At 34.3% G+C, this 27,167-nt stretch overlaps 6 protein-coding genes and 1 pseudogene across 9 annotated transcripts in view; 3 read left to right on the top strand and 4 right to left on the bottom strand.

Moving 5' to 3' along the window:
* corn (microtubule-binding protein cornetto) overlaps positions 1 to 7,766 on the top strand; it is a 47,935-nt gene extending 40,169 nt beyond the window's left edge. The window contains exons 2-12 of one of the 2 annotated variants that reach the window (XM_017902060.1): positions 2,555 to 2,923; positions 3,673 to 5,026; positions 5,109 to 5,224; positions 5,314 to 5,454; positions 5,527 to 5,624; positions 5,704 to 5,887; positions 5,964 to 6,186; positions 6,321 to 6,571; positions 6,655 to 6,863; positions 6,938 to 7,091; positions 7,212 to 7,766. In XM_017902060.1, coding sequence (XP_017757549.1) covers positions 2,570 to 2,923; positions 3,673 to 5,026; positions 5,109 to 5,224; positions 5,314 to 5,454; positions 5,527 to 5,624; positions 5,704 to 5,887; positions 5,964 to 6,186; positions 6,321 to 6,571; positions 6,655 to 6,863; positions 6,938 to 7,091; positions 7,212 to 7,328 — 3,201 coding nt within the window. In that variant the 5' untranslated portion in view covers positions 2,555 to 2,569 and the 3' untranslated portion in view covers positions 7,329 to 7,766. Of the gene's footprint in view, positions 1 to 2,554; positions 2,924 to 3,672; positions 5,027 to 5,108; positions 5,225 to 5,313; positions 5,455 to 5,526; positions 5,625 to 5,703; positions 5,888 to 5,963; positions 6,187 to 6,320; positions 6,572 to 6,654; positions 6,864 to 6,937; positions 7,092 to 7,184 lie in introns of both variants that reach the window. The other variant, XM_017902061.1, reaches the window with a different exon arrangement.
* A 1,636-nt stretch (positions 7,767 to 9,402) lies between these two features.
* Positions 9,403 to 10,120, bottom strand: LOC108548957 (uncharacterized). Its single transcript, XM_017902118.1, has 2 exons — positions 9,671 to 10,120; positions 9,403 to 9,477 (listed from the first exon to the last, which is right to left on the bottom strand). Exons 1-2 carry the CDS (start codon positions 10,036 to 10,038, stop codon positions 9,417 to 9,419), a joined length of 429 nt encoding a protein of 142 aa, XP_017757607.1. The 5' UTR covers positions 10,039 to 10,120; the 3' UTR covers positions 9,403 to 9,416.
* Positions 10,121 to 10,148: 28 nt separating this feature from the next.
* LOC108548814 (uncharacterized) lies at positions 10,149 to 11,237 on the top strand (annotated as a pseudogene).
* Positions 11,238 to 11,696: 459 nt separating this feature from the next.
* On the bottom strand, positions 11,697 to 15,891 carry LOC108548813 (uncharacterized). Its single transcript, XM_017901935.1, has 5 exons — positions 15,363 to 15,891; positions 14,436 to 14,932; positions 14,195 to 14,255; positions 12,876 to 13,035; positions 11,697 to 12,608 (listed from the first exon to the last, which is right to left on the bottom strand). The coding sequence occupies exons 1-5, from the start codon at positions 15,534 to 15,536 to the stop codon at positions 11,794 to 11,796; spliced, it is 1,707 nt and encodes a 568-aa protein (XP_017757424.1). The 5' UTR covers positions 15,537 to 15,891; the 3' UTR covers positions 11,697 to 11,793.
* A 312-nt stretch (positions 15,892 to 16,203) lies between these two features.
* On the top strand, positions 16,204 to 19,230 carry pkaap (A-kinase anchoring protein pkaap). Its single transcript, XM_017902119.1, has 9 exons — positions 16,204 to 16,648; positions 16,885 to 17,665; positions 17,732 to 17,992; positions 18,087 to 18,237; positions 18,349 to 18,463; positions 18,547 to 18,721; positions 18,785 to 18,858; positions 18,925 to 18,977; positions 19,078 to 19,230. Exons 1-9 carry the CDS (start codon positions 16,624 to 16,626, stop codon positions 19,165 to 19,167), a joined length of 1,725 nt encoding a protein of 574 aa, XP_017757608.1. The 5' UTR covers positions 16,204 to 16,623; the 3' UTR covers positions 19,168 to 19,230.
* A 2,451-nt stretch (positions 19,231 to 21,681) lies between these two features.
* On the bottom strand, positions 21,682 to 23,443 carry LOC108548901 (G-protein coupled receptor 143). Of its 3 annotated transcripts, none has more exons than XM_017902033.1 (7): positions 23,293 to 23,443; positions 23,059 to 23,217; positions 22,894 to 23,005; positions 22,709 to 22,803; positions 22,440 to 22,618; positions 22,034 to 22,358; positions 21,682 to 21,973 (listed from the first exon to the last, which is right to left on the bottom strand). In XM_017902033.1, the coding sequence occupies exons 2-7, from the start codon at positions 23,206 to 23,208 to the stop codon at positions 21,749 to 21,751; spliced, it is 1,086 nt and encodes a 361-aa protein (XP_017757522.1). In that variant the 5' UTR covers positions 23,209 to 23,217; positions 23,293 to 23,443; the 3' UTR covers positions 21,682 to 21,748. The 3 variants fall into 3 exon arrangements, with proteins under 3 accessions (XP_017757522.1, XP_017757524.1, XP_017757523.1); XM_017902035.1 differs by having other exon boundaries at positions 23,059 to 23,211; XM_017902034.1 differs by having other exon boundaries at positions 23,059 to 23,224; positions 23,312 to 23,326.
* Positions 23,444 to 23,763: 320 nt separating this feature from the next.
* On the bottom strand, positions 23,764 to 25,668 carry mRpS5 (mitochondrial ribosomal protein S5). Its single transcript, XM_017902019.1, has 6 exons — positions 25,584 to 25,668; positions 25,350 to 25,418; positions 24,917 to 25,264; positions 24,589 to 24,819; positions 24,311 to 24,510; positions 23,764 to 24,150 (listed from the first exon to the last, which is right to left on the bottom strand). Exons 1-6 carry the CDS (start codon positions 25,654 to 25,656, stop codon positions 23,764 to 23,766), a joined length of 1,308 nt encoding a protein of 435 aa, XP_017757508.1. The 5' UTR covers positions 25,657 to 25,668.
* Positions 25,669 to 27,167: the final 1,499 nt, after the last annotated feature.

The following is a 27,167-nucleotide window of genomic DNA, read 5'->3' as shown; positions in this document are numbered from 1 at the left end:
TTCCTGCTGTTTTTATAGTTTCCTATGTGTGTTCCTACAGATTTTTGCCTTAAAGCAACATTCACACTCTATATTCAATTTATCTCTACTTTTCAGAATTATTACCAGTTCTTCATTCGCCATCTCTTCAATGAACTTTATATTTGCATATCGATGCCACACGTCTTTCTCTGTTGATACATATGCTGCCTCTTTTTTGTTTCTTGATTCTACGTAATATACATTTCCTCTTCTCACTGCTTTCATTAGAACTTCTTTCCTTCCTTTATGTACCTCAGCTCCATCAATCTGAAATTTAACAGATTAGTAATAATCAGTGACTTTGACCACTGATATTAATATTTATTTAGATCAGGAATACGACATACCTTTCAATCTCATTGTATTCTCTATATTCTGTTCTCATAAGAGGACATCACCTAAATTAATTTTATTCCCTTTTGTCCGCCTAAATCATCTCCCTTTTCTGAATTTTTATTTAATCATCAAATATTTCTATCCTGTATGTCATATGGTTAGCCAACCTGAAATTCAATAGCATATCATACCTTACATATTTTTATTACTGCTTCAATTTTTTCTAACTATAAAATATAATTCTTGATATCTAATGGCTCTATGCTGGTGATATTCCATGAATCCAATTTTTTCTCCCGTTACACGTGCTTGTTTATTTCAACCAAACATTGTCTTTTTGCAATCAGGTTCTCTAATTGACTTATAACTAACTTACAACTAATTTATAACTAACTTATAATTAACTTACAGCTAGCTTATAACTAATATTTCAACTTTAGTGCGTAACTCTTAGCTTGGTATCGTTTTCCAAAAATTATTCTTTGGAAAACGATACCAATTACCAGGTCTCACCACGAGGAGGTGACTACACATCGAGACCCGGACATACGCCCTAGTGGCGCAACCTACTGGTGCTTCCTGTATCAAGGGTACCCTAATCTAACTTGGAGCGAATTAAGTTAAAATGACTCTACTGACAGTTTATGAAATTTCGTGTCTTATCAAAGGGACTTCGATTCGGTATACTAAAATTTATTACTTTACTGTCGCAGCGCTAACAGACTCTAATATTTCCAAGTTCCCACAATATTCGGGAATCAAATATGAAAAACGCGAGCAAAGGAAAACTAAGTTAAAATCGCGACGCGCCCGAATGAATTCGCGATTATTCGAAAGACCGACTAGCCTACGAGACGTACTCTCGTGTACAAGACAACTTCATGCCTCGGCACCCTTCCGATCGAACCTGGCCCACCCAGCCACCACAGACCCCGCCATGACTTATTCGCAAACGAGAGCGATCGACGAACCAGCGAAACACCCAAAACCAAGCCGAGGGTCCCTAGCGAGGCCCTGTACCACAAAGATGAAGATATCAAATAAAAGGAACTACCGAACGATGAGATACGAACAACCCAACGATAAGACATAAACAACCAAACGATGAGATATTCGAATATTATACGAAATATTCGAATTCTCAAATAAATATAAATAGAAACGAAAAAATAATTAATACTTAAACTAATTAAATACTAAACTAATTAAATAATTAAATCCTGAAATAAAAAAATAATTAATGCCTGAAAATAAAAAAAAATTATTAGTAAATGGTTTAATGGGGTGAGATGTGAATGGGGTGGCTAGCCCCAACCACATTTCGGATCCCCTACCCCGTCCGCGCATTTAGAAATTTAGACGTGTCACTTCCAAAGTCGAACCGACAAATGAGTGGAGGAGCGGAGCGGCCCTCCTTATATAGGCGCCGATCGACCGAGCCCCCCACCCCGATCGAAAATTTCCGAACTTGACCGATTCCATTAATTATTATTTTTCCGCCTTAATAACTAATAATTTATTAATTTTTTCATTTTAATGATAAATATGCGTTGTGGCCAATTTGTTATTAATAATATTAATTTGTTATTAACAATAAGTTTAATTATTTATAAACTTTTAGCAAAATTACAGATACATTTTAACATAATTACGTTATAAATTCAAGTAATAGCCAATAATTTAGTAATTTTTTCATCGTTAGTGGAGACAGAGGTAGCAGTGACGACAGTAATAGCAACCAAAATAGTAATTACGTAGAGTAATAACAGTAACATCAACGATAGAGATAGCAACGAAAAACAACAGTAACGGGTAGCAATGACAATGACAATAGCACTAAAAGCAAAAGCAATCATTGAGGTAGCTCTAGAAAAAATAATGATATTCTTCAAGGAAGTCGTTGCGGCGTAACACTATCAGGAACAGGAGCCTAAGTGTTAATAGCCATGATAAAAACTCGAGGTAATACGTTTCGCGTAATTGCCGCTACGATAACGCTATTTCAACAATTCAATTTAATCATAATCCTATTTCAATAAAATCATATATCACAGACTGTTGAAGTTATGTAATAGCACATGATTCCGCACCATGACATCACGCAGTGCTGGTGTCTAATTATCCAATGTAATAATTAACAATTTCTCTATACAATACAATGCAATGCCATCTATAATTTGTCCATGTTCAATTGCAGAATGGCAACCGCGAAATGAGCGTGTCACCGAGCAACGAGCAACTAAGCCTCGAGATGGAGAAGACGCCTCTCGAGGACAACAGTCTGAAAGTGTCGCCAGTGCAGAATGTCGCGAGGCAGGACTCAGGCGTTCCGGAGGACCTCGCATCCCCGTTGGTCGACGCTGATAAGCTTCTGCACGAGGAGGATCCAGACACGACGATGAACAGCGAATGCAACATCACCGTGATCCATGTGACCGAGTCCTCCGAGGCGCCTAAGGCAGACGCGACTCTGAACAACGACAGGAAGGATTACTCTGGCGAAGGGAAGGACAGTAAGGACGGAAGCGATAGTGGCGTAGAGGGCTGCGCCACTGAGGTACCGAGGGTGAGGATCGATCGGTGACGCAGGGAAACCTGGGTCTCCGATTGTTGGACCATCGGTTCGATTAGGAGGCTTCCATGTAAAGGGATATCTCGTTTCTTATGATCTCGTGAAAAGAAAAAATTATTGGAGAAAGGACATCGATAGACGCGTTCAAGGACGATATTATTGATTGACATTGATGATAAGATCGATGACGAGATAAAAACAGGAATTGTATGAAAGATGAGTTCGAGGTAGAGACAGGCGAAGGTCAAAGTTTTGGTAAGAAAGAATTTATTGTGAGGAAAATTGGCATGGGGCGAGATTTGCTTCGAGGTCAGTTTCAATTATTCCAGTGACCTATTAAACAAGGGTATCTAGGTTTCTCTGTGGAAACATTGAAGGTCACAAATTCGCGTGCTTATTACTTATGAAGGATGTTGATACAAGAGAGCTTTTAGGATTATGGTTCACTATACCGGGTGACCCACTTCGGTCTGTAAATAGATTTGCCTTAGGAAGTTGAATAGCTCAAAGCAGTCCGAGAAGGTCATTAGTATTTTACATAGGAGGGGTCTGTTGGTTGAGGCGTCGAGGGGTACTTCAGAGTTACCAAATTCTTTAAATTAACTTTTTAAGTCATCAAATATAAGTAACGATATCCCTTTACGTGATTTCTATCTAAAGAGTCCTAATGGGCTAAATAGTTAATGACTTTGTTAAAGCGAAACAACGCGTTTGGAATATACACTCATCAATGACATTTTCAGGTACGAAGTCGGAACAGTATAGATTACGCAAGCAGCTGTGGTGGCCTTGACGAGGCATCCTGCGATTCCAGTCTAGTTAGCTGTTGCTCCGTCTACGAGGACCCATGTGCAACTTTACCGGACGACGTAAGATTAACCACCGGAGGAGAAGGTACCAGCGAGGGAGGCAGCGAAAGTTCCTCCATCGCAGGCAGTGTTTCTGCCCGTGCGAACCGAACGAACGTGAAAAGAACCATAACGTCCTCAAACACCAATAAAAAGAAAACAAACGCGACTGAGACTCAGAAAAACACCAGGGTGAAGCCAACTCCATTAAACACTACCTATTCAGCCACTACCGCACGTTCCAAGCCACGTACCACAACCCCCAGAGGTATCTTGAGTAAAGCACAGCCGGCAACAAGGGACAGAGCTCGATCTAGAGAAAAATCAGCAGTTAGAGAATGCAATAATGATAGCACAGCAAGTGGTAGTCGAGTGTCGACGACATTCCGTTCAGGAACGACCCCCATGCCACCACGAACAAGAACGAGACCAATTCCTGATTCACTGCCATCCGTACTCACTACGGTAATCAATAAGGACCTGGCGCAGCGTGGTCGAGGTCAGAGCAGTAGCTGCAGGTCCAGAGGTGGGTCCAGCACACGTGGTGCACGCACGCCTAGCTCAACACCGTCCGAAGAGGTCCGAAAACCTTTGTCAACCCCTAGAGTACCTTATACGGGTCGTACGGAAGCTAGTAAAACTTGTAGAGCGGATAAGTTGAACACTAGCACGGATAACAAGGCTTTGGACACGTATGCTACGTTGCCCAGAAGGAACAGGAACAAGATAAGTATCGTCAAGGTCAGTGAGAAAACGGACAAAGCCATCAGAAGTAGATCTGGAAGTAGAGACGTGAGCCTAAGTAGGCAGATTGAGAAGAAGAGTGGAACCAAAGAGTCTTCGGGGCACAAGAGTTTGCCGCCCTATCCTAGACACAAGACTGCCGAGAAGACACGTATTTATCACGAAACCAGTGTTCAAACTGGTCTGACCGGTCATGACATCGAGAACGCTTTGTCTGGGGTGCCAAGCGCCATCACTGGGCCGGAAGTGGTTGAAAGATTGCATGAAGGATGTCAAACGGAGGGCACGTGGGAGGACATGCACACGATGCAGAGTGACATAAAACGGTTGAACGAAGAAACGTTGCAACAGAAAGAGGAGAATGAGAAATTGAAGGCTGAAATCACTGAAGTGAAGCGTCTTCTTGAGGAAGAACAAGCCGACCACGCGTTTGCGCGACAGGAATTGGATAGAAATGCACAACGAGTACTGGCGATGCTTGGAACGCCACAATCGGAGCATACCGGTGATTATTGAAACCTTAACTAGAATCTTGTATTCTTTTTTCATTGTTTTTGGTAGATTGGGTAAATACAGATTGCTTTTAGAAGGTAGCGATAGCTTCCTGGAGCTCGAGTGTCATTTGCAATCGTCTGGACAAGTTGTTGCCAACCAACAGTTAGAAATAGCTGATTTACAGTCTTTGTGCCGTATGTTGAGTAGGGTAAGTTATATTATATTTATATTTTCTGTGTTGTGTTTGAGCTATATACTTACATTTGTTCATTCGTGATGTTTGGTTCATTTATGGAGGATTTGGAGAAAAGCCTGGCTGCCCAAAAGGCACTGCTACAGCAGCAGCAAGAACTTGAGGCAGAGTCGGCAGAGATGCAAGATTTTCTGCAAGAAGAGAAAGCTACTTTAGCGGAGGCTTTAAAGGAGGCTGAAACAGAGGTATTTTTTTCATCGAAATGTACAACAACAGCAACTAAGAACATTAGTGTAATTGCTCTTTCTAATTTGTAGCTTGCGAAAAAGGAAGAGTTGTTAAGGAAACGCGAGTTAGAATTAGAGAGGCAAACTGAAGAATGCAAGCATTTAGTACGAATTAGCGAACAACGAAGGTAAATACTTATACAAGACAAATAACTCTTGGAATAACTCTTTGTATATCTTATTCATTATTCTTTTGCTCGTGTGCAGACAAGAAAATTTATCTATGAGCATGAAATTAAACGCAGTCGAACGACGAAGCAGGGAACTCTTACTCACACAAGGAGCTGCTGTTTCCGGAGCTGCGGTTGCACTTTCCGGTCTAGGGACTAGGTTAGAAGGATTGGTAGATCAACTAATAACATCCTATAATATCTCAGTGAAAGACCTCGAAGTAATTTCGCTATTTTTCTCATTATGCGTCTTCTATTTACCATTTTATGGTACTTGATAATTAATTTTATTTGTAGGATGTAATATATCACAATGAAGCATACAGTAGAAGCAATAGTAGCATAGAGTCAAGTCCCGTTAGCTCTAAGCATAGTTTGAAAGAGGGTACACCTAGTCCAAAAAGCGGTTCCTTTGTTTCCGCGATGATTGGAGCTATTCGGAATGCAGCAACACATCCTTTTGCAATAAAAAACGCTGACAAAAAATCTACCTTAGAATCGGCCAAACAAATGTACAAAGGTATATATTGCCATTTATATTTAATTTATTTCTATGATGTATCTAAAAATGATTTATCAACAAAAAGGGAATAATCAATTGATTGCTCTCAGAAAAATTGTTTACCTGTTATTGCTTTGTTTTATGTAACTTAGAACTGAGCATGGAGTCATCATCTGACTTGCTCGATTTTGAAACCGAGCCATGCCTGATGATGGAAAGCGTGTTAGAGGATGTTCCCCTGCCCGATACGTACACGCATAACATGGTATCGAGTAGCGACTCGCTCCGCAGAGCTTTAAGCTTTCCGGAAACTGTGGACGAAAGTAACCTCAAAAAGACGCGTACCAACGAGGAATGTTCGAGTCTTACGAATCTCACGCAAGCTATTTTACATCGTCGCAAGGTAAAAATAAAATGATCTGAAATAGTAGACATTAAATGATAAATGTTAATAATAAAGAAACTAGACTTTATATAATATTACAGGTTGAAAACGAGGAGGACGATGATTGCGATTCTATTAGCGAATCTGACACTGGCACCAATGATGGTCCGCTGGCCTCGGATTACTGTTCTGCTGTCGGTCTTGTTGATCAAGTTATTGATGTAGATAATCTTGTCACAAAATTACTGAAAGTATTGCGAATAATACAACTTGATAACCACACATGCATACAGGAGATGAAAGAGGAGAAGTAATTTTATATTTCCTTCATGTACATCAAGGAATAGGATAAAGAACATCGCATAAACATATACCGATTTGCAGATCCGAATTAGAATCAAAATTGGAGATAACGGTGACGGAATTGGAAGAGCTGCGTAAAATCGTGGACAACTTACATCAACCAGACGAAATTCTAAGCAATACTTCGGATAGAAGGCGTAGCGTGATGGAAAATTGCCGTCTGCTAATCAAAGAGGTAATAGCCGGTGACGTTACCGATACATATCTATGAAATGCTTCTGGTGCCGTTTTAAGAATTTTTTAACCAGCGATTGACTTTTTGAAAAAGATGTCAAATGGAATAATTCCTCTATAGGCGGGTAAGGAGGAATTAAAATTTGACGAGCCCGCAGTTGGTAATAATAGTGGCCCTGGAGGAGGTACAGACTGCGAAGATCTCAACGCGAACGCAGCGGTTCAACCCCCTTCCTAAAAACATGTCCTTTTTCTTATTCTTATTATCCTTTTCTTTCTTTTGTTGTCGCCTATTATTTCTGACGATATAAATCATTGTTGACCCTGTTGTCTCCATAATCATTTGTTGTTGATGCCGAAAAGAGAGCTGCATTAAAAATTGCCCTAATGCGTATTGTTTGTGGAAATTAAGCTGAACTGGCGCTCGGCAATGTCCTGGATGCCTGAAAATTAATCGCCGCGACAATTCTAGCGTGATTTTACATCTTCCAATTGCAAAATCTGGCTGTAACCGTTGTGACAATTAATTTTCATACATCCTGTACATGCAAATTGTTTTTCGGCAGATTATATCAAGGTGGTTAGATAATATCGTAGTCTATAAATTGTAAGCATTTTGCGTGTGTCGAAGTCATGTACAGCTTTCTCCGTGCCGTCATATTATGGAAGGTATTCGTGCGCATTGCTTTAGTATATTTTATCGTTGAAAGATGTGTAATCCATGTATATAATAACAGTAAATTTCTTCTTATAATTTCAAAATTGAATTGTGTAATCTATGATTCACGGTTCGATATCGTAGTCATGTAACTCAGGCTTTCATTTAGTCAGAGATAATAAGTTTAATGTATCCTTTGAATCATTATCATTTTTGCATATAGTATTGTTGAACCAATAGCTAGGTGGTATCTCGTATTAGGAGTACTCGCGATTAATCGCTTAAAAAAAAAGAAAAAAAAAATAGACAAATTCATTAAGAATACTTAATTTCATTAACTAATGAATTTCCTTATTATGCCCACCGAATTGCATTTTATCATTACTAATGACCCATTTTCTCAAGAGTATTAATTCCTGTATACTTAGAGAGGGAAGCGAATAGGTTGTAATGTACCTTAAACCCCGTTCATTGAAGTTCACTTCTTCGTTCGAATATTGGAAACAAAAGTAAGAAATGTATAATCTTTAAACGTGAAATATCAACAGGGTACATTAGTTTTACGATAGTGAGGATTGACGTTATCGATATATTGGCGAATATGAATCATTCGAATGAAACGAAACGTAATATTGTTCGTAATATTGTTTGATCCATCATTTGTCGATATCTAAATGTCCTTGCTGTTTTAAACGTAATTGCGAACGTATCCAAGGATATCTTTCGTTGGAACGTTTTTACCTGAAAGGAAGAAAATAAAGACGAAAATGAAAAGGTATCGGTATTTATCGTAAATTATTCCCGAGTATCGAAACGAGGAAAAAAGAGAACACACACCTTACACACAGAGCTGCTTTCTATTTTAATGGTGAGATATATTTGAAGAACATATTCTTGTACACGCTTCCATAAGTCACAATTATCCGTCGTGTAAGTTTTCGGAAACATTGTATATATGTGTAAGTGAACATCGTGTATTTACGGTTTTATTCTAATTGCGTTTTCAACGATCGCCTTTTTATATAGGTTTTCTTCTTTCCTTTCCTTTAAACAGTACAAGTTAGATACTGTACATCGTAATTTGTAAAGTTCGTGTGAAAGTGATTTTTTTCTCTATCTCTTCTTTTTTTAACGAAATAAACGATTCCACCCAAATGAATATTCTGAGAATCATAGTCCTAAGCATTTTTTATACAAAGTATTGTGATGATATACCAAAAAAAGGAACTCATAAATAATGTATTTTAATTTTTAATCAAATAAATTTCATTTCGATAAGAACTGTATATTGTATATTTACTCAAGTATACAATTATTCGTGAAGGTAAATACGAACGAATATGAACATAAAAAGTTATAAAAACCTTGCACCATTTACTACCTTGTATAGCATTAATTAAAATGAAATATTTTCAGTCGAGCATACCTTTTAATTTTTATACTTTTTTCTATTAATTTTTTCTATTTTTTGTAGCTCATTATAAATAAATTCTAAAATAAATACTTCGTTACAGTAAAATTAATGATCACTTCATCTTGATGAGTCAAGGAAAGTGGTGAATGATAGGGATGAGACGAAGAGATGATATGAGTTTGTTTAAAAAAATAGATAATTAGATAATTAAATTTTACGTAAATGTCTTGCAGAGTTTCGTATGTTTCAATTCTTCACTCGTGACGAATTCGACGCAGCAACGGGACAAGCAAGTTCGCCAAGCGTAAACTGGCTCTGAAATAAAAGTATTATATTACTATAATAAATTTCAAAAATAATAAATTACAATAAAACAAATAATCATACTACACAATCAGGCAAAAAAGTGAATGTTGGTTATATTTAATTATTTAAGCATAATGTACTGTTTTTAAAGTACTATAGATATCAAACTGGTTCAAAGTGTAATTTAAAAACTTGAAAATACCTGTGTGCTGACTTGGGTGCCATCAGTGTTGGTTTAGAATCGACTTCCGGTTTATTCGGTGGCGGTTTCGAAGAATCAGTTATCGGTAAGTTAGGTTTATCGCCAGCAGCACCGGCTAGGAGGAGCGTCTCGATTGGAGCGATCACGAATATCACGCCATCCACGTGGATACGGTAATTCTCAGTTCCATTCTGTCGTTGATCGTAATAATCGACGGTAGAATTGTGGTAGGGAGGCAATGTCGTCGGACTCGATGATTCCATGATCGATGTCTCGTTCGCAATCGGTAAACACTGAATGACTCTATTAGAACAGAACGCGGCAAGTAGCAGCACCATTTTGAAGATTCGCATGTTGATCGATAGCATCGATGTTTGTTTCGATAATCGATACCAATATCGATAATATGTCTATACGCGTATTCTAGATTACTCGATGGGTAAAACTCTTTACAACGTTTTCGGGTTTGATCAATTTATCAAATAACACGAAACAAAATACCGAGTCAAGGTAAAATTGATACGTGACAAACAATTAATCGAGAGATGATCGAGAATACGAAAAGGACTTAAGGATGGTTTTTAATAAGAAAAAACGATGCCCGTAATGTAGTAACGTGAGCAATGAACGTCTTGACGGAGCAGAGGATGAGCAAGGTATGACGACGTCTTCTGCCGACCGGTGATCTCGGTCCCCACCTGGCATAGAAACAGATTGTCGGGCAAGTTCAAGAACCTGGGGGCCACTCTGCACGTACTGTTACATACACAGCCATATAGAATGTAATCTTGAGTGGAATAGATTTGTCCTATTTGAAAAATGTTAATATCTCATACCATTCTACTACACAATTATCTGCACAGCATATATAATATATATTATTTATTTCTCTTCAATACAGATGATTTAAATATTGAATTTTGACTAAAATCAAATTTAATCCAATATTGATCGGTATCATATTCTTCTTATGCAATATACAACCATATTTATATTATGAAGATACTGGAAAAAAAAAATGAAAATTAACTGTACTGTAAGATGGTAAGAAATTTAAACATTAAATTTTATACTTACGACTTTTTTATTAAATAATACTAAGAATGTACGAATTAATCAATAATTGATTGTCGCGACGAAATATTTCGTTTCACTTAACCTCTTTTGACGATCTGTCATTTTTAATGGTTCTTTTTACGTCTTAATCTATGTAATTCTATTTCAGGCAAAATTCGCTTGCTGAAAAGAAAAAGACAATCATGTAGTCAATAGCCGGTTTGCTCTCAACTTATATACTCTCTTTCGTGCGTGAAATAAACTGATGTGCGTGTGCGATGTACACGTGATACCTACCTACACACAAATACATAGGCGCACACACGCAGACCGATTTGTAAAGGGCAACGGCCTCGTGTGGCCCCACCGAGTTCATTTTCCCGTTCCTCTGTCTCAATCGCCGCTTATTACCGTAACCTTGCCCTTGCTCTTTCATTTCCGTTATGCTCGAACTTTACAAATTGTTTTCCTGGTTCGCTTTAAATTGCATCTTCTGATAAAAATTTACTAAAAATTGAGATCTCTTGAATACATCTTGGATTCAAAGACCAAGTTGGGTACAAAAATAAGAATTAATCATTTATCCATTGGAATAGACATAGATAAATTTTCAGCACTTAAAAATATTCTGCAAAGAAATAACTTTATAAAGTGTTGAATTATGCTACCAGAGATTTCATAAAATTTTATTATGAGAAAAAAATGTATTATGACAGATTAGGGTCGAAGATGTCATTTGTTTGTTTGTGTGCGCAATTTATTTATTTTTTTTTTTTAACATAATACAAATGTACGATACATGGTATAAATAATATAAATGTAAAAATGGTAGAATAAGTGTGTTTAGTTCGATTAAGAGATCAAGGTTTGAATTAAAGTTTTAAATAGATGATCTTTTACATATCTTTTTTTTTTATACATATGATCTTAAATTATTAATATTTCATGTATTATGAGCACCATCGGATAGCTTGTGATTATAGTATATAAATATCACAATTGTCATATAGTATGTATAAATATCCTCAAATGAAACGTACGTATCCTTTATTAAGCGGGAATAAAATTCAATTAAAATTTTTATCATGTTGACAGATACCTAATTTATCCCTGTATCTTCCAGGTCCACAGTTCTCAATACCACCACCCAACAGTACCAGTTCTTGATACTTGCCGCCCAATTCGTTTCTCTCCTCGGATATCGAAGGTTCATCCTCTTCCTCCTTTTTAGATAATTGTTTTTTCAGTGATATTCCTGGTCTCGTTGCCTTCAATGCTTCTTCCTTTACCGGTAGGTCGTCAGAATGATCGAGGTTCTCCACTGACGAATTTCTAATGTCAGTTGATCTTTTATTTGGTTCTATAGAATCATCAATGAGATCACGTTGCCCTTCACCTTTCCAAAGGCTTCTAGTTTTTTTCAGGACTTCTTTACTGTCAATAGACAGCACTGAATCGACTGTTTGTTGTGAGTTCGTTTTTTCATTATCTTTTGATAACGTTCCTAATTCAATTTTCTCGCTGCTTTTAGCTCCAGGCAATTTGTCAGGATGTTTACTTCTGGCTGTGCTATCTCCTTCCTTTTCTATGTGAACGATCTCGACATGGTAAGGCTCCCTCCCTCCATCTGCATCCTCCGTCTCATAAATCATCGTTTCAGATGGCTTCTCCCTGGACTGTTGCTTACTGCGTTGCGAGATTAGCTCGTTCAGCTCCAACGCCTGTGATGCCAGGTTGCTAAACAGACCACTGCTACCGGAAGTAGCAACGATCACCAAAAAGTTCTCAAACTTTGTGTCCACATTGAAGTCACCAGTTTGCCGTTGATCGTAAATAGCTGGAGCTGCATTTACTTGCGGAATAAACGATTCAGATAGAATACCTGCAAAATGAAGTTATAAAATGTAAATAAAAAATGAAACAATATGAAAAATTTAATTTCAACGCATCTTTCAAACTTTAGCATCGAAAGATGACTAATATTGATTAGGTTTAGAAGGATATATAAACTATTCAGAATAACAGACATAATAACAGACTTAAAAAGGTAGAAAAAATAAAGTACCATTACATAAAAATAAAAATTAGATACTGAGACTGAAGCTATCTTACAAAGAGATTTAAAGTAATTATATAATAGTAACTCTACCTGATAGTAAGATAAGACACGCGACGTGCAGCGGCATCTCGACGAGATCCTCTGGAAACCACTCGAATCGGCCAAGCTGAACGAAGTCTGTTCCTCGACTGTGCGAGAGATTTGTCCGCTTCCTTGGCGGCTTTGGATCGTCAACGACTTGTATATAGATCTAGGGAGTATCACTGCTGGGAGAGGGTAAGAAACGCCTCGTGTGCCTGGAAATTGACTGTTAGATGATTAAGAAGTCGCTGCTATCCACCAAGACTGTTCATGATAGTACTGCTGCTCTTGCGGTGCGTAGCTTCTTTCACGACTTTATCCCCCTCTACGGGTTAAAAGAAAGAAATCGAGCGATTCTCGTGAGAAATTATTATATTGACTGTAACATGCGTGTTTCTCAGATACCGTGTTTTAAAATATACTTAATAAATAACATTTTCAACGAGAATTAATTTTTTAGATTTCAGAATGATTTTGAATCCGAATAAATAATTTTATAGAAACTACGTCTCAAATACTGATCTGCGGAATGACCGATAAGAATATTTTATTGAAGGTTAGTTATTTCAAGAGTATAGTATGAATACATAGGAACACAGAAGGTATTTGCTATTTAAAATGGCCTAACGGTGTTACGACAATAAATCCTACTTTTTTATATACTTCTAATAATTTAATATTTTATATACTTTTATTGCAATAAGAAATACTGATTTCTTGCAGAAAAATTTAATTAACATTCTAGTACTACAGTAACGGTAACGGTGCAAAGGAAGATATTTAAAAATAACATCGTGTTACGTAATTGCTCAATATTTTTATTCCTTTTCTCAGACACGGAAGACAGAATGCGGAAGAAACTAATAATTTGATTTGGTATCTTTTTCTAGAAAAGCAAATCGTTCGTATCTTATCGACCCTCGCAATGAACAGGGTTCTCACGATATTTAAAGATACTCTCCATATATCTTCCTTTTTTTATGCAGAACATTTTTCAAAGAGCATCATGCAATTTGGGATATTATATTGCAGGGTATTTTATTTAAAATTTATATCTAAACAATCATTTAATATGAATATATAAATTTATTACGACAATCTTATAACCCTGTCAAGTATAATTACTTTCTATATTATATACACTAATTTGATGAATTACAGGCATATAGAAATGCAAGATGAAGCAATGTCAACGACAAACATATACGTAACTTAAGGTAAATCCATGAGGAACATGAGGCAACTTCACACAATCACATACGATTCTGCACTGATATCGAATATTCATGACACGTGGTCAAATGCATTCGATCGTCTTCCTTCTATGCTAGATTCTTCGTGCCACGCGCTAGATCGTCGAAAAGTTTTGGCGCTAATCTCATTGCTAATCTATAAAGAACAAGATCATATCTACGTTTTCTTTAAAAAACATCTTTATATTTCAAACAGTGCTTATATTTTACAATATACGAGTTTCATACTTTACAACTTCACTAATTGGTTAAATATAGTAATTTTTTATGGAAAAGATATATATGTTTTAATGTTTCTTATTTTGTTAATACTCACGGAATTAACGATAATTTTCGTTGACTTAAACGACGACAACGGCCTTTACCATCTGGTGAGTATCCTGATCTGCAGTGTTTTCTAGACAGTTTATTGGACGAATCTTCTGTGGATAATCTCCATTCCTTTTGTTTCGTTGAGGTTTCTTCGCCATTATCAAATAGCTTTTTAGTTTTATTATTAACCCTTATTCTCGATGTATTCTCTGCGTTAGTTGAATTTTCTGAATTTTCATTTGATAAATCTGCTAAAGTTTCATTTGTTTCTGTAGCATTTACTGACGAAAGAACTGTGCTTTCTATGGTTGAATTTGTGTTTAATTCGATAGCTGAAAAAGATGAATTTTGTAAGGTAGAGTTGGATATTTCAGAGGCAATAGCTTCGGTAATTTCTGAAGTTAATAGGGTTGTTTCGGTGGTAGTTGTGGTAGTACTGGTGGTGGGCTTGACGATCGGTTTTATCGTGAAATCAGCATAGTCGTAGAAATAATCGTACTCCTGCAATTTAGGATCATATTATTTTACTAAAAACTTATTTTAAAATATTCTTCGACTGATAATTTATTCACTGTTATTGACTCGTTTAAATTCATGTCCGTTTGAACACTATATAGTCAATTTTTGAAAATTGCTTTTGGCTTACAATTAAGAAATGATATACTTGGAGCTTCAAAATGAGAAAGTTTGTTTAGATATTTTCTTATCTTTTGCATATCTGCCCCATACACTAAAATGATGTAATTGTAATATACAATAATGTAAATCTCTTAAGATCATATGTATATATCATGATAAATATATATCTATCATGTAGGCAATAAAGATAAAAGCCAACGATAATAATAGTTCTCATTATCACGTTATCTAACTGTATCGAGATACGTTAATATCTTCGCATAAACGTCGTGACCGATAGTCATCGTTTTACCGTGTAATCGTCAAGCAACTCCGGGTCCAATAACGCCAACACTTGTACATCCTTCAGGTGAACCTGCACGTTCAGATCACCGGTTTGTCGTTGATCATAGGTCGTTGCTGGTAAGGACAAACCAGTCACAACATGATAAGTGAACACGAAGAGGAGATCGTAACGCGGATACATGATGAAGTGGATCGATTTGCTTCGATAGGTCACGAAGCAATGGAAAAATGTACAAGGATCGTCGACAGAAATCAGACTGACCGGAGTCCGGTTAAAAGGCGACGTTATACCGGAGCTCTACCTTGATATAGTGGTCAGTACATTGAGAAACCGGTATTCTTTGTCGTCGAACGGTCATGAGAGCCTCGAGCACAGTGGCCGGACATTGGCCTCATCGGGTACCGATATATACGGAACGTATACACACACGAGAACTGATACAAAACAATTCGAATTTAAATATCAAAATACTATTCTAAACGTCCTCTGCAGTTTACTACAGGAACGGTACCAACGAATGGAGAACAGCAAGGAGGTAAAGATCGTTCCATAGCGGATAGTAAGATTCCTTTCGTATCGATCGCGTACTGTTCTCGTCAGAAATATTTTGATACGAGAAAGGAATAAGTTATCATACATCATACAATATGCTCCATACGTTATAAGTAACATATACTATAAATAAAAATTATCATTATATAATTATTTCAATTATAGATTTTTTGTGATAATTAGATTTTAATAGTAATAAAGCGCGGGATACATAAAATGGCATGCACAAATACCTCTAGCTGACTTCATTCCTTATTTTGAAACGCGCAGAGTAACCGATGAATATACACTCTCTACGAATCGGCAACATGGCAGCAACGCGTCATTAGAATGATACTAGAAATAAAAACGACGAATTACGCAAGTTCGGTGTTATTGATATATCTTCGAATGTTTTGATTTACGATCATTTTTTAATGTACGCAACATTAATCGACAAATGATGCGAATATGCTTATTTCAATGTAGCTATCCTGAATGGAACCACGGTGACATTAATGAAAGCTCATTGAAATGTCATGTACTATTTTATATGCACGATCGAGGAAGTTCACCGTGTCATTTTTTTAATTCAGTGCTTGGTATCATCTTCAAAAGGAATCCACACATAATTTTCGCCTGCCATAGGAAGAGGCTTGCGTCAGGTTTTGAAACATTATTTCTACGTCTGAATCCTATATCGCGTCGCTTATCATGTTTCGTTGTGACGTAAACAATGTTCCAATTTTTTAAAAAGCCTGGTAAATATTCCTTTGCTCGTATACTATAGTTCGTTGATATTTCACATATAAAAAAGTTGTTTACAAATTTTATCGTAGTTAACCTAAACGCAAAATATTTATGTCTATTGTCTCAATTTTTGAGTTTTGTATTCCTTGGCATGATGCATATGATCACTGAAAGTTAAAGCATTTTTTAAATATATGTTTATTAGTAATATTAACTAAATTAATAAAATAACTTTTTATATTTACAGGACAAAAAGACAGGCCCAGATCTTTACAAACTTCTCCCATAAAATCAACAAGCTCTGGGAAATTATTTGGAGATGTATTCAATAGTGGTTCATCAATCCAAACACCAACAGGTATATTGTGCAGCCTTGAGGAGGAAGAGGAAGAAGAAATTCTTAATGGTGAAACAAAAGAAGCATGTTCCTTCAACTCTCAGCTTTCTAAGACACTTCCACAAATACTTGCGGACAAAGGTGCTCTAGGTTATTTCATTCAGTTTATGGAAACACAGAACTGTATAGCACTTATTAAGTTTTGGCTGGAAGTGGAATGCCTGTGTAGTTCATTTAATGTATTGGAAACTAAAATGAGAAATGTTGAATGTTTAAGTTGTGTTACGAATACGAATAATATTTCAAATTCAGTAGACAACAATGAAAATTTTCAGTGTGATATGACACAAAATAATATAAATAATCATGATAGTGGGAATCTATTATTTAATGAATATGTAAATAATGATGATATGAAATCAAATTGCAATGACATGCCAAAGACTAGCCAAACATTAAGCAAAATGCGACAATCAAATCACAGCTGCAGGGGAAAAGATATGATTACTATAAAACAAGATGCACTAAGAATTCATAAAAGGTATATTACTAAAGATACTTTGGGTATAAATCAAATCCCTGAGGATCTAAAGATAAAAATGGAAAACGTTCTTATCTGTGAAAACATTGAGCCTATGTTGCAATGCCTATCAGCTGTTCAAAAGATTGTATATCAGATATTAGAAAATGAGTGAGTATACAAATTTCTAAGCACTTGAAATATTTTGTTTTGAAATATAAATATCATATTTTTCAGACATATTAATGACTTCTTAAGAAGTGAATTTCACTGCAAACATCAGATTGATGTTCTTACAAGTGGTAATGTACAGATAGCAGATATATTATACAATGAAACTGCATTTTTTTATTTCATGGAATTTATGGAACTTGAGAATAAACGTGAATTATTAGATTTTTGGATGTCTGCCATGAGTTATAAACAAAATTTATTAGAAAAGAAAGATGCTGCAGATCCCGAGGAAGCACAAACTGATGCTCTAATTATTTATGACAAGTATTTTTTTCTAACATTTTCTTTTTTAACAATTTTTGAAATGCATTAATAAAAAGTAAAATTGTTGACATTATTATTATGTATATTATTATAGATATTTTAGTTTACAAGCGACGATGCCCCTTGGTTTTAGCGATAAAATTCGTTTCCAAGTTGAGCAGAATATTTGCCGCGAAGATGGAGCGGGGCCACAACCCGATTGTTTCGATAAACCTTGTAAAATTGTATATAATTTCTTAAATAAGGTAACAATAATGTGCCAATAGTAGTTATAATAATTTAAGGTCGTCGTATGAAATCAATAACATATCGATAAGATTTAATAACTCTAGATAATGGAGTTTTTCCTCTTTTAGTATTATCTACCGACTTTCTTATCATCTCAGTTATATTACAAATACTTATCAGAATTGATCAGTACTATACAAAGCAGCCCATGTTCAAATATACATACTAGGCTAAAAAGAGCAGGTTTGTGTTAGTTTACATTTATTATGCATTATACAACTATACAAATGAAATGCTTTCATTCAAGATTATTGTGAAATCTGTAGGTTCCGATTGTAGTAGTGAAGTCAGTTCTGTTAGTATTAATATGCATAGTTCCCTGCAGGCAGGGAATGAAGGAAATAGATTGAACAACAATAACACAAATATTACCAGTGGTATGAATATTGACACCAGACAACTTTATGATCCAGATTCGTTATGGAAACGTAACAAATATAAGTAAGCATAAAACGAATATACTATACAATAAACATTTCAACATATATATTATTTATTTTATAGTTTGAGCGTTGGCTATATTGATGATTTAGGCAGATTTATTACCGAAATAGAACCCGATCCTCAAAGAAAATATGGTGAGTTATTTATATCAGTTATTTTGAATGTACAAAATGAATTGAAATAATTGTTCGTAATTTTAGAGTCGCGATTAACACGTGCTGTAAAAAGATTTGTAAATATGGAGCAAGATAAGGTAAATTTCACGTCTATCAATAATATACATGCGATATTTAACACTTAATTTTTAATTTCTTTTTATGTATATTTAAATTGTAATAAATCGATATAATTAGGCTAAAGAAGAGTTAGCATGGAAAATTGCTGAGATGATCGTTCGTGAGATCACCTCTTTGACTCTAGGAGCTTCAAATTTTTCATCTTGATGGCAAATCCTACCTTCAACACAAATTTGTTCTTTTGCTTACATAATATACTTTGCACTTTAAGTGCTTTAAGGTAATTATTTTGTTCGACATCGTATGACTTTCTAAACTCTTTATAAATCGATACTGCATATTCCATTGAAGTGCCAAATTGAGTAAAAATGAACCTCATTATTTTACTATTAAATTTAACAGTTATGAAAGGGATAAGTTCATATTTATAAATCTTCATATATTTATTATTTATCTTTCATAACATGAAAAAAAAAAAAAAAATACACGTTTAATGCTAAATGTATTGCGAAATTAACATTATGATCATCGACCGCTATACGATATAAAAATGTGTATATTTTCTATATTTATAAAAGTTCTTCTTAAAAAGTAATTCTTTATTGGAATATTGTTCCATTTTATTCATAAACTTGTGACAAGTTTAATAATTTCAGGTTTTATAAAAAATATTTAAAAATAGTCAGAGTTAAAAAAACGAATAATGATATTACTGTAAATACAAAACTTTCCCATTTATGTGAAAAGCATAATAGCAAATTATACAAATGGAAATAATTTTTAAATGCTTTTTGATGTTCGTGAGATTATAAAAGTATTCATTTTTCTTGTAAGATATAATTATACTTTAAAAATGACTATATTAGAATAAATAGTGCATATTATTTTCATTAATTATTTAACTGCCAAGTATATTTGTAGTTCAATAGGTTTGATATTTCATGTTTTCATATTTAACCCAAACTTTTTTTATTTATAAACATAGAAGATAAAAATAGCGTTCTGTGCATGATAAGTAAACGAAACATAACATATCGTGAGAGAATGGGATGCAATATACTTGTTTTAAAAGGTTAATGAATGAAGTATAGTTTAGATGTATTAGAAAATGAATCAGTTCTTAACAAATTCGTAGGCTTTTAGAGATAAAATTTCATGTGATAATGTCATTTATTTTACATGAATTTACTATAGTATATATTAATTATATTTCACAATTATACCTTAGGCGTTTACTTGGCAGTATTTATTACAGAATATTAAGTAATGTATACAAAACATTCAGTTTCTTATTGTATTATCGAAAAATCTTTATATACCCATAGTTTTATATAGTTAGATTTAATGGGTAATATGTAGTGTTATATAAAAATTATTTTATTAAAATCGAATCTATTTTCAAAAGAAAGTATAAGAGAAATAAACAACTATTATCACAAAACAATTTATTCGAAAAATAATTTAAATAATACGACAAATATATACAGTCCAAGACAAATGTTCATAAAATATTAGTCCATTGAGTTTAATGGTGCATATTAGTTCCTTTCAATATAAGAACGAAAATATGATATTAGCTAGTTTAATTCTCTTTTGTGTACAAGTCTTATAGTATTTTGGCGATTTACATCTTTAAAAAAAAATATAAACATGACATTTTATAAATATTCAAATTTAATGTATAAATATAAATGAACAAATTTTGGATTGGTTACTATATTCTTTATATTTATATAAAAATTTTGGTGCTATACGTAAATACAACCTGTTGAAGACATAGTCTTGGTACTCTTTACAAAATGTATATGTAATTTTTTAGAAAAATGAGTGTCTGATTATGTGTTAATAGTAATGTACATAAGAATTTTTTTATTAAAAGGAGAAGGGTTGTTGTACGAATAAAATCTGTTAATCAAAAATTCGAAGTATCTGTTTTGAAAATTCTATGTATACTACTTTTTAAGATATGTATTTTTTGGAGGTAATCTTCATTAATTATAATAATGATGATCAATAAATTCTTATGCTTTTTAATTTCAAAAGTAATTAAATTTACATATAACATATTTACGCAAAATTTAAATATATTTAACACTTTATAGTTTATTTCTATTGAATTGCAATATAAAAAACATTAGATATATGATAAAGTTATATTGATTAAATTATGTATATACGTGTTCTACTTATACGAATGAAAAATAAAATCTTTTAACATTTATAACAATTAACAAATATGTTTATTAAGAAAAATATCCCAAGTTAGTATGAAGAATTAATTTTTTGTAAAACCCTCTATTACAACATTAATCTTTAGAAAATCTTAATTTATAACATAAATATATGTAAAAAAAATTAATTATTTTATATACACAATACTTCCATATAAATAATTTCTCTTCTTCTTCCCTGTTAAGTAACTTAACACTAGAACTATCGATTTGCAATGTATACATAAATATAATATACACAGAGAATAATAATTAAAATGGTATAATGAAAATAAATAAATAAATGTAATTACATTTCTATATAAATGAACCAACATTAATTTTGTAAAAAATAGTTGTATGTTTCCGATAACTACAGAAATCGAAGGTTTCAGAAAGTCTGAAATTAGATATTTTAATTGGTTTGATAGTTCTAGTGTCAATAAAATTGAGCATGTTATATCTTTAAAACTTAAAACATTTGTAGATATTAAAAATATAGCTCCTTTTAAAAATGACATAAGGCAGTACATTATTCATATTACTACAGACTGAACGAATTATCCGTATCACAGTTCTCAGAACGAGGACGATCCGTTAATACTTGTATGTGGTGGACACCCAAATTTCGGATCTAATAAGGGTGATGATTCCGACAATCGCATATTTGAATCTCTTTTCGTAATATGACTCAAATTAAAGTTTCCTAACTTTTGACAGCATTCTAGTCGAAATTTCTCTGTTTTACCCCATCTCTTATAAACAAGGGCATTGAAGAATGCTTGAAGAGGATTTGTAACAGCCTGTCAATAAATCGTTCTAATCGATTAATTTGCTACATAATTGCTGAAAAATGTACATACCATTATATACCAGAGAGTAATGATAGCTTTGATTGGTAATTGAAACCATAAAGTCCATAACAAAATCCCATTAATTAAATTTGGTAACCAGCACATATAATATACAAAATTAGTTAATGCGAATTTGAGCCTTATCCCTTGCACCAACTTCCTTTCTCTGCTTGTTATTTGAGCTAAACTGCAAGTAACAACAGTTTGAAGATCTCGTGTTGACGCAAAATATAATAAGGGATTGGCTATCATGACCACTGTTAATAGTACATAAATAGCACAATAATTTGGTAAAATACGTAGTATAGCAGTGGATAATGATAAATTATGACAACTGGAAAAATAAAATTTTATAACAATTTAAAGAACTATTAAAAATAATGTTATTGCTTCTCACTAAATTAAAAGGACTAACTTTGCATCTGGTACATATAACATAGTTAAACCAAATGTAGTCAAAATTGCTGGACATATCCATGCAAAAGCATGATAACAAATAGGATGTCCAGCCCTATCTCCTAACAATAGCTTCATGTCAATAGCATAACAAAGAGTCCAAATCCATGTTGCCATATAAAAATACTGTGTCCAAGCCTGGAAATAGAATCCTTTTATATTAGTCCAGCAACAGAATGAACCAAATTTGTTTCTAGCTTAATAAACTATTTAATGGAATTACTTTACCGATGAAAGTGCACAAAAAACAACACTTGAAGTATCATCTTCCATTGGCATTACAGATTTAAAATTAACCCATAGTGCTGATCTAATAAATACACCTAAAAATGATTCAAATTACGAAGAAAATAAAATTATTTATTTTTTCTGTTCATTTTATTTGTATTTATGTTAAAGACAAATATAATTACCCAATGATGCTAAGAGATCTGCTATTGCAAGCCATATAATGATCTCTCTTCCTCTAGATGCAGAAAAACTTTGCCACCTGTGAGGAAGATTAGACGTTTCTCTTGGAAGTATCTACAAACCAACTTTGTCAGTGTTTTATCATACTTTATTAAAATTTTGTTTACCTGGTATACTGCACCTAGGATGCCTATAGAAGAAGATAGCATACAAACAGTATTGTAAACATCCGTGTTGAATTCCTGCATTACCACAATTGCCATATCTGTTTTGTTAGAATGGTGACAACAGAATGTTTGTATCGTTGGATCAGCCATGCTCTAAAACTGATTTCTTAAATATTTGTCTAAATGTATGATAAATATATATGATAAGAGAAGAATAGTTCAATAGAAAATTACTTGTTTTGTACTAATTTACCGTGTTGGTTTTGTATAAAATAGATTGAACGAAAATTGCTACTCAAATGTCCTTTATGATATATTTTCCCAAGGAATCAGTAAGGCTTCGTTCATTTTTATCTTAAAACGAAGCCGTACGAGGTTTCTGGTACATTCATCTACACGCCATATTTGAAACTTTATATTTCAGAATATATATTATTATACCTTCTGTTGATAATATAGACTTCCTCTAGAACTTATTATTCAAATAATATGGTTTACAATTAGCTTCATTTGCCTTGTTTAGACGTTTAAAATTTAGGTTTATATTTAAAAATTATGCTCATTTAGAAATATTCTTTTAAAGGGAAAAAGAAGAAATACAAACATAAACTTAACTTTTTACAATTTAAGTTTTATTATTATTAAATGTATATTTAATATTTAATTATATTTTTAATATTTATTTTGATTACACAGATATTATAGTTAAGTACTTTCTTTCTCTTTATTATCCCGTTTCCTCCACTTTGAAGCTTTTGCTTCTGGATATTTCTCAGCAAGAAAACTACAAACATCATCATATTCAGATCTTAATTTGATTACAACGTTATCGTGATTCCTAAGACGTTCTTGTTTTCGCAAATGCACTAGCCATGTTGGTAGTTTTGCATAGAATGGTGTATTCGGTTTTCTTTTCAATGGAACTCTTCCATTCATTACATATTGCTTAAAATCTAAAATTTCACTGGATGAAATTTCTGTAGAGTCTCGAACTCTTGCTGGTGAAGCTAATACTTTAGGGAAATAATTATTTTCCTTTCTCATTTCGACTAAATGTAACCCCTTTTCATTTGCCATTTCTTGATATGTTTTCTGAAAATATTAAATAATTAATAAGTAAAATTTATGAACAATAAGCTACAAAAGTTCCCAAATAATGACATGAAATCTTCATACAACGTAGAAATTTTCAAGAAAGAATGTAACGAACGGAAATTATTATGAAAAATTAATATAGTTTTGATAAATATACCTGTTGTAACAAACCAATAAAGAAAGCCTTTACAATATAAATAACATTTTTAGATCCTTCAATTTTGGCATGCAAATCAGTAATGCCAATTGCTTCACAACATGTTCTAATAGCACGATGACATTTGAGTCCATAACCCTTAGGTTTTTGAGTTACAAAAATTTTTGTTTTGCCAAAATGTGCAAAAAAGTCATGGAGCACTTAAAAGAAAATATTAAGATATTTTTAGCGCTCATAATAAATATATAAATCAGATATAATGATAAAAAATTATCTACCAGTGTGATCATTATATCTTTCAATGTATATTAATCGTTGTCCTGCTTTGTTTTTTGCTGCAGATATACTTCCTTTTAAATCATGTTTTGTTACCGAAGCAAATCCAGCTAAGCCATTTCTATTTCCAGTTATTACGAAAGTACGATGACGTTTTACACGACCCAGAGTGCTTGACATAATAGTTACATATTTATTCTGTATTATCCAACTCTCAAATCCATTAAATTCATCTGAAATTATATAAATTTTAGAAAGTATATATATGATTATTTATATTTATACATTGATATACACACATTATATATATTAAATGATTATATTACATACCACAATTAATAGGTGCGGGTGCTCCACATTTCCTCCCATGTGGGTGTCCTCCAGACCAACCACGATCTAAAGGATGAGTTTTTACTCGCTTTCGTTTTATGTTTGACATTATAGATGGCTGTATTCCAGTCCCTTCTTCGCTTGTAAGAACTCTTTGTTCAATCAAAGTTTTTCCTCGCAATATAGGAGAGTTCAATCCTGGGAATATAACTGGTACTTTTCCATATACCTGTTGCTGACTCGCGTTTACATCTTTTGGTGGCATACTTTGTTTTCCTTTTCCTCTTCCCCTTCTTCTACCAGCATTACTGATACTGTTAACAGACTTCCATAATTGTTCACCAGTTTCTAAACACAAGACATATCTTCAGATGAATGCATACTTCCAGATAAACTATGATAAATAATTTTAAACGTGAAAAAACATACGTACTTTTTGTAAAAAAAGTCGAATTTCTTACGTTTTGCGATAACAATATCTGTGGTGTCAATAACCTGAGAGCTGAAAATGATTTATATGTAAGATCGTATTATGTTAACGAATTGTATTTGAAGTTGAAAAAACAATAAAAATTGACATAATGAACTTTTTAGGTTATATAAATTAAAAGCAGCAAACAAATAAAATTATTTAGAAAACATATCAAGAATTCTTTATACGAATTACCATTATTTTTAATATTGATATTTTTTATGTAATTTGTTGCTAGTTTATAAGTACAGAACATTCGACCTGCCATTTCAACCTTACGAACAAATATATAACACATAGGCTTCTTAAAAGAGATACTTAGTTGTTCAGAAAGTGCACAACAGATGTCGCTGTTTGGAATAATATTTTTTTTTTATATCTATTAGTGGATGAACAGTTTTATCACTAAAAGGATCGAAGTAAGAAAATTATTTTATATTGATTAAAAATGTTGATTTCTGAATTTTCAATGTTAATCAATTATTTTAAATGTTAAAATTTCTGATTATATATGGAGATGTCAAAAATATATGAATTAAATTTGAACTTGGTATTCTTTATGAATTTAATTAAATAAAAAGTATCCTGTTTCGTTTCACAAATAAAAAGAAATATATTCATCATAAATTGCGATAGGAGAATGTGCATCTAGCGACACGTTGTATCGTTACGGCAAACTATAGAATGTACCAGCACGACACCAATGATTACAAATGTGTACTGTTGCTGGTTGCGAGGAGGATAGTCGGTAAGGTCGTTTTAGCTATCTAAAGGAAAAGCAACGGTAATACCAGTGTGCGTATGAAAGGTGGTGAAACTTTTCCAAGGACAAAGCTAGGCTTGAAACGATGGAAAAGGATAGAGCTAGATAGCTAAATACAGAAAGAGAAATAGAAAGAGAAGTGAGAAAGGTGGGCTGTCCCGAGACTGGTGGCCATGAGACGCCACTAGATTAGGTGAACGAGGTAGACCCTCGTAGGGAGCCAAGGATCAGCACGGGATAGGCGGACTCGTAACTGAAGATCTATAGGTTTCACCAACAGCGAGGCGCGGACCAGTGTGGTGCAACCCCGAGCAAGCGTCGAACCGTTTTGAAAGCGATCCAATGGAATTGCATGGGCACGCTGATTGGTTGGTCTTGACCAATGACAGAGTAGTTAGGGTAGCCGGGTTTGGCTTGGAGGTCGGTTAGGTAACCCCGCGAACCCCTCTAGAGGCAGGCGAGTGGGAGCCCTTCTCTCACACGCAAAAGGGGACATCTCATCACGACTCTTGGTAGCAGGCACTTCTCCGTAGTGGGCACTCCACTCATCGTGTCGTCGGGTTCTCCGCGAGAGGCTGTGGGGCCCTAGCCCGGACGAACGAACCAACGAACGAACGAACGAACGAACGAACGAACGAACGAACGAACGAACGAACGAGCGAACGAACGAACGAGCGAGCGAGCGAGCGAGTGAGCGAGCGCGGCCAGCCGAGCCGCTGGTCGAGTGGGTCTAAGCGGCCGTGAGGACCTCTCCAGGAGTACCCGACAGTCCTCTTCATTCATTCATTCATTCATTCATCCATCCATCCATCTATCCAGCCAGCGAGCCAGCCAGCCAGCCAGCTAGCAAGCAAGCCAGCCAGCAAACCATCCATCCATAGACGCTCTCTCCTCTCTTACGGAGAGAGAGTGTATCCTCGACGAAGGTGGAGGCGAAGCGTAGAGTGGTACATCTACCATCGTCTCTCTATCGGCAGAGTCCAAGGACTCGAAGACCCCCCGGGTGATTTCAGTCG

The sequence above is a fragment of the Eufriesea mexicana genome, unplaced genomic scaffold, assembly GCF_001483705.2.
Source record: "Eufriesea mexicana isolate 0111107269 unplaced genomic scaffold, ASM148370v2 scaffold1653, whole genome shotgun sequence".
Classification (NCBI taxonomy): domain Eukaryota; kingdom Metazoa; phylum Arthropoda; class Insecta; order Hymenoptera; family Apidae; genus Eufriesea; species Eufriesea mexicana.
The sequence above is the reverse complement of the archived record's forward strand: the minus strand, read 5'-3'. Positions and strand labels throughout refer to the sequence as shown.

Excerpts from the sequence above, each read along its gene's own strand:
- LOC108548957 (XM_017902118.1), bottom strand. The coding sequence starts at position 10,038 with ATGCTATCGATCAACATGCGAATCTTCAAAATGGTGCTGCTACTTGCC. Across the intron at positions 9,478-9,670 it reads GCACCCAAGTCAGCACACAG|AGCCAGTTTACGCTTGGCGA; the intron begins GTATTTTCAAGT and ends CTTTTATTTCAG.
- LOC108548813 (XM_017901935.1), bottom strand. The coding sequence starts at position 15,536 with ATGTATCCGCGTTACGATCTCCTCTTCGTGTTCACTTATCATGTTGTG. Across the intron at positions 14,256-14,435 it reads CGAAAATTATCGTTAATTCC|ATTAGCAATGAGATTAGCGC; the intron begins GTGAGTATTAAC and ends TGTTCTTTATAG. Across the intron at positions 12,609-12,875 it reads GTGTCTTATCTTACTATCAG|GTATTCTATCTGAATCGTTT; the intron begins GTAGAGTTACTA and ends TTCATTTTGCAG.
- pkaap (XM_017902119.1), top strand. The coding sequence starts at position 16,624 with ATGTTCCAATTTTTTAAAAAGCCTG. Across the intron at positions 17,666-17,731 it reads TATCAGATATTAGAAAATGA|ACATATTAATGACTTCTTAA; the intron begins GTGAGTATACAA and ends CATATTTTTCAG. Across the intron at positions 18,859-18,924 it reads CGATCCTCAAAGAAAATATG|AGTCGCGATTAACACGTGCT; the intron begins GTGAGTTATTTA and ends TCGTAATTTTAG.
- LOC108548901 (XM_017902033.1), bottom strand. The coding sequence starts at position 23,208 with ATGGCTGATCCAACGATACAAACATTCTGTTGTCACCATTCTAACAAA. Across the intron at positions 22,804-22,893 it reads AGATCTCTTAGCATCATTGG|GTGTATTTATTAGATCAGCA; the intron begins GTAATTATATTT and ends AATCATTTTTAG. Across the intron at positions 21,974-22,033 it reads TTACTCTCTGGTATATAATG|GCTGTTACAAATCCTCTTCA; the intron begins GTATGTACATTT and ends ATTTATTGACAG.
- mRpS5 (XM_017902019.1), bottom strand. The coding sequence starts at position 25,656 with ATGGCAGGTCGAATGTTCTGTACTTATAAACTAGCAACAAATTACATA. Across the intron at positions 24,820-24,916 it reads ACCCGCACCTATTAATTGTG|ATGAATTTAATGGATTTGAG; the intron begins GTATGTAATATA and ends ATATAATTTCAG. Across the intron at positions 24,511-24,588 it reads AAGATATAATGATCACACTG|TGCTCCATGACTTTTTTGCA; the intron begins GTAGATAATTTT and ends TTTTCTTTTAAG.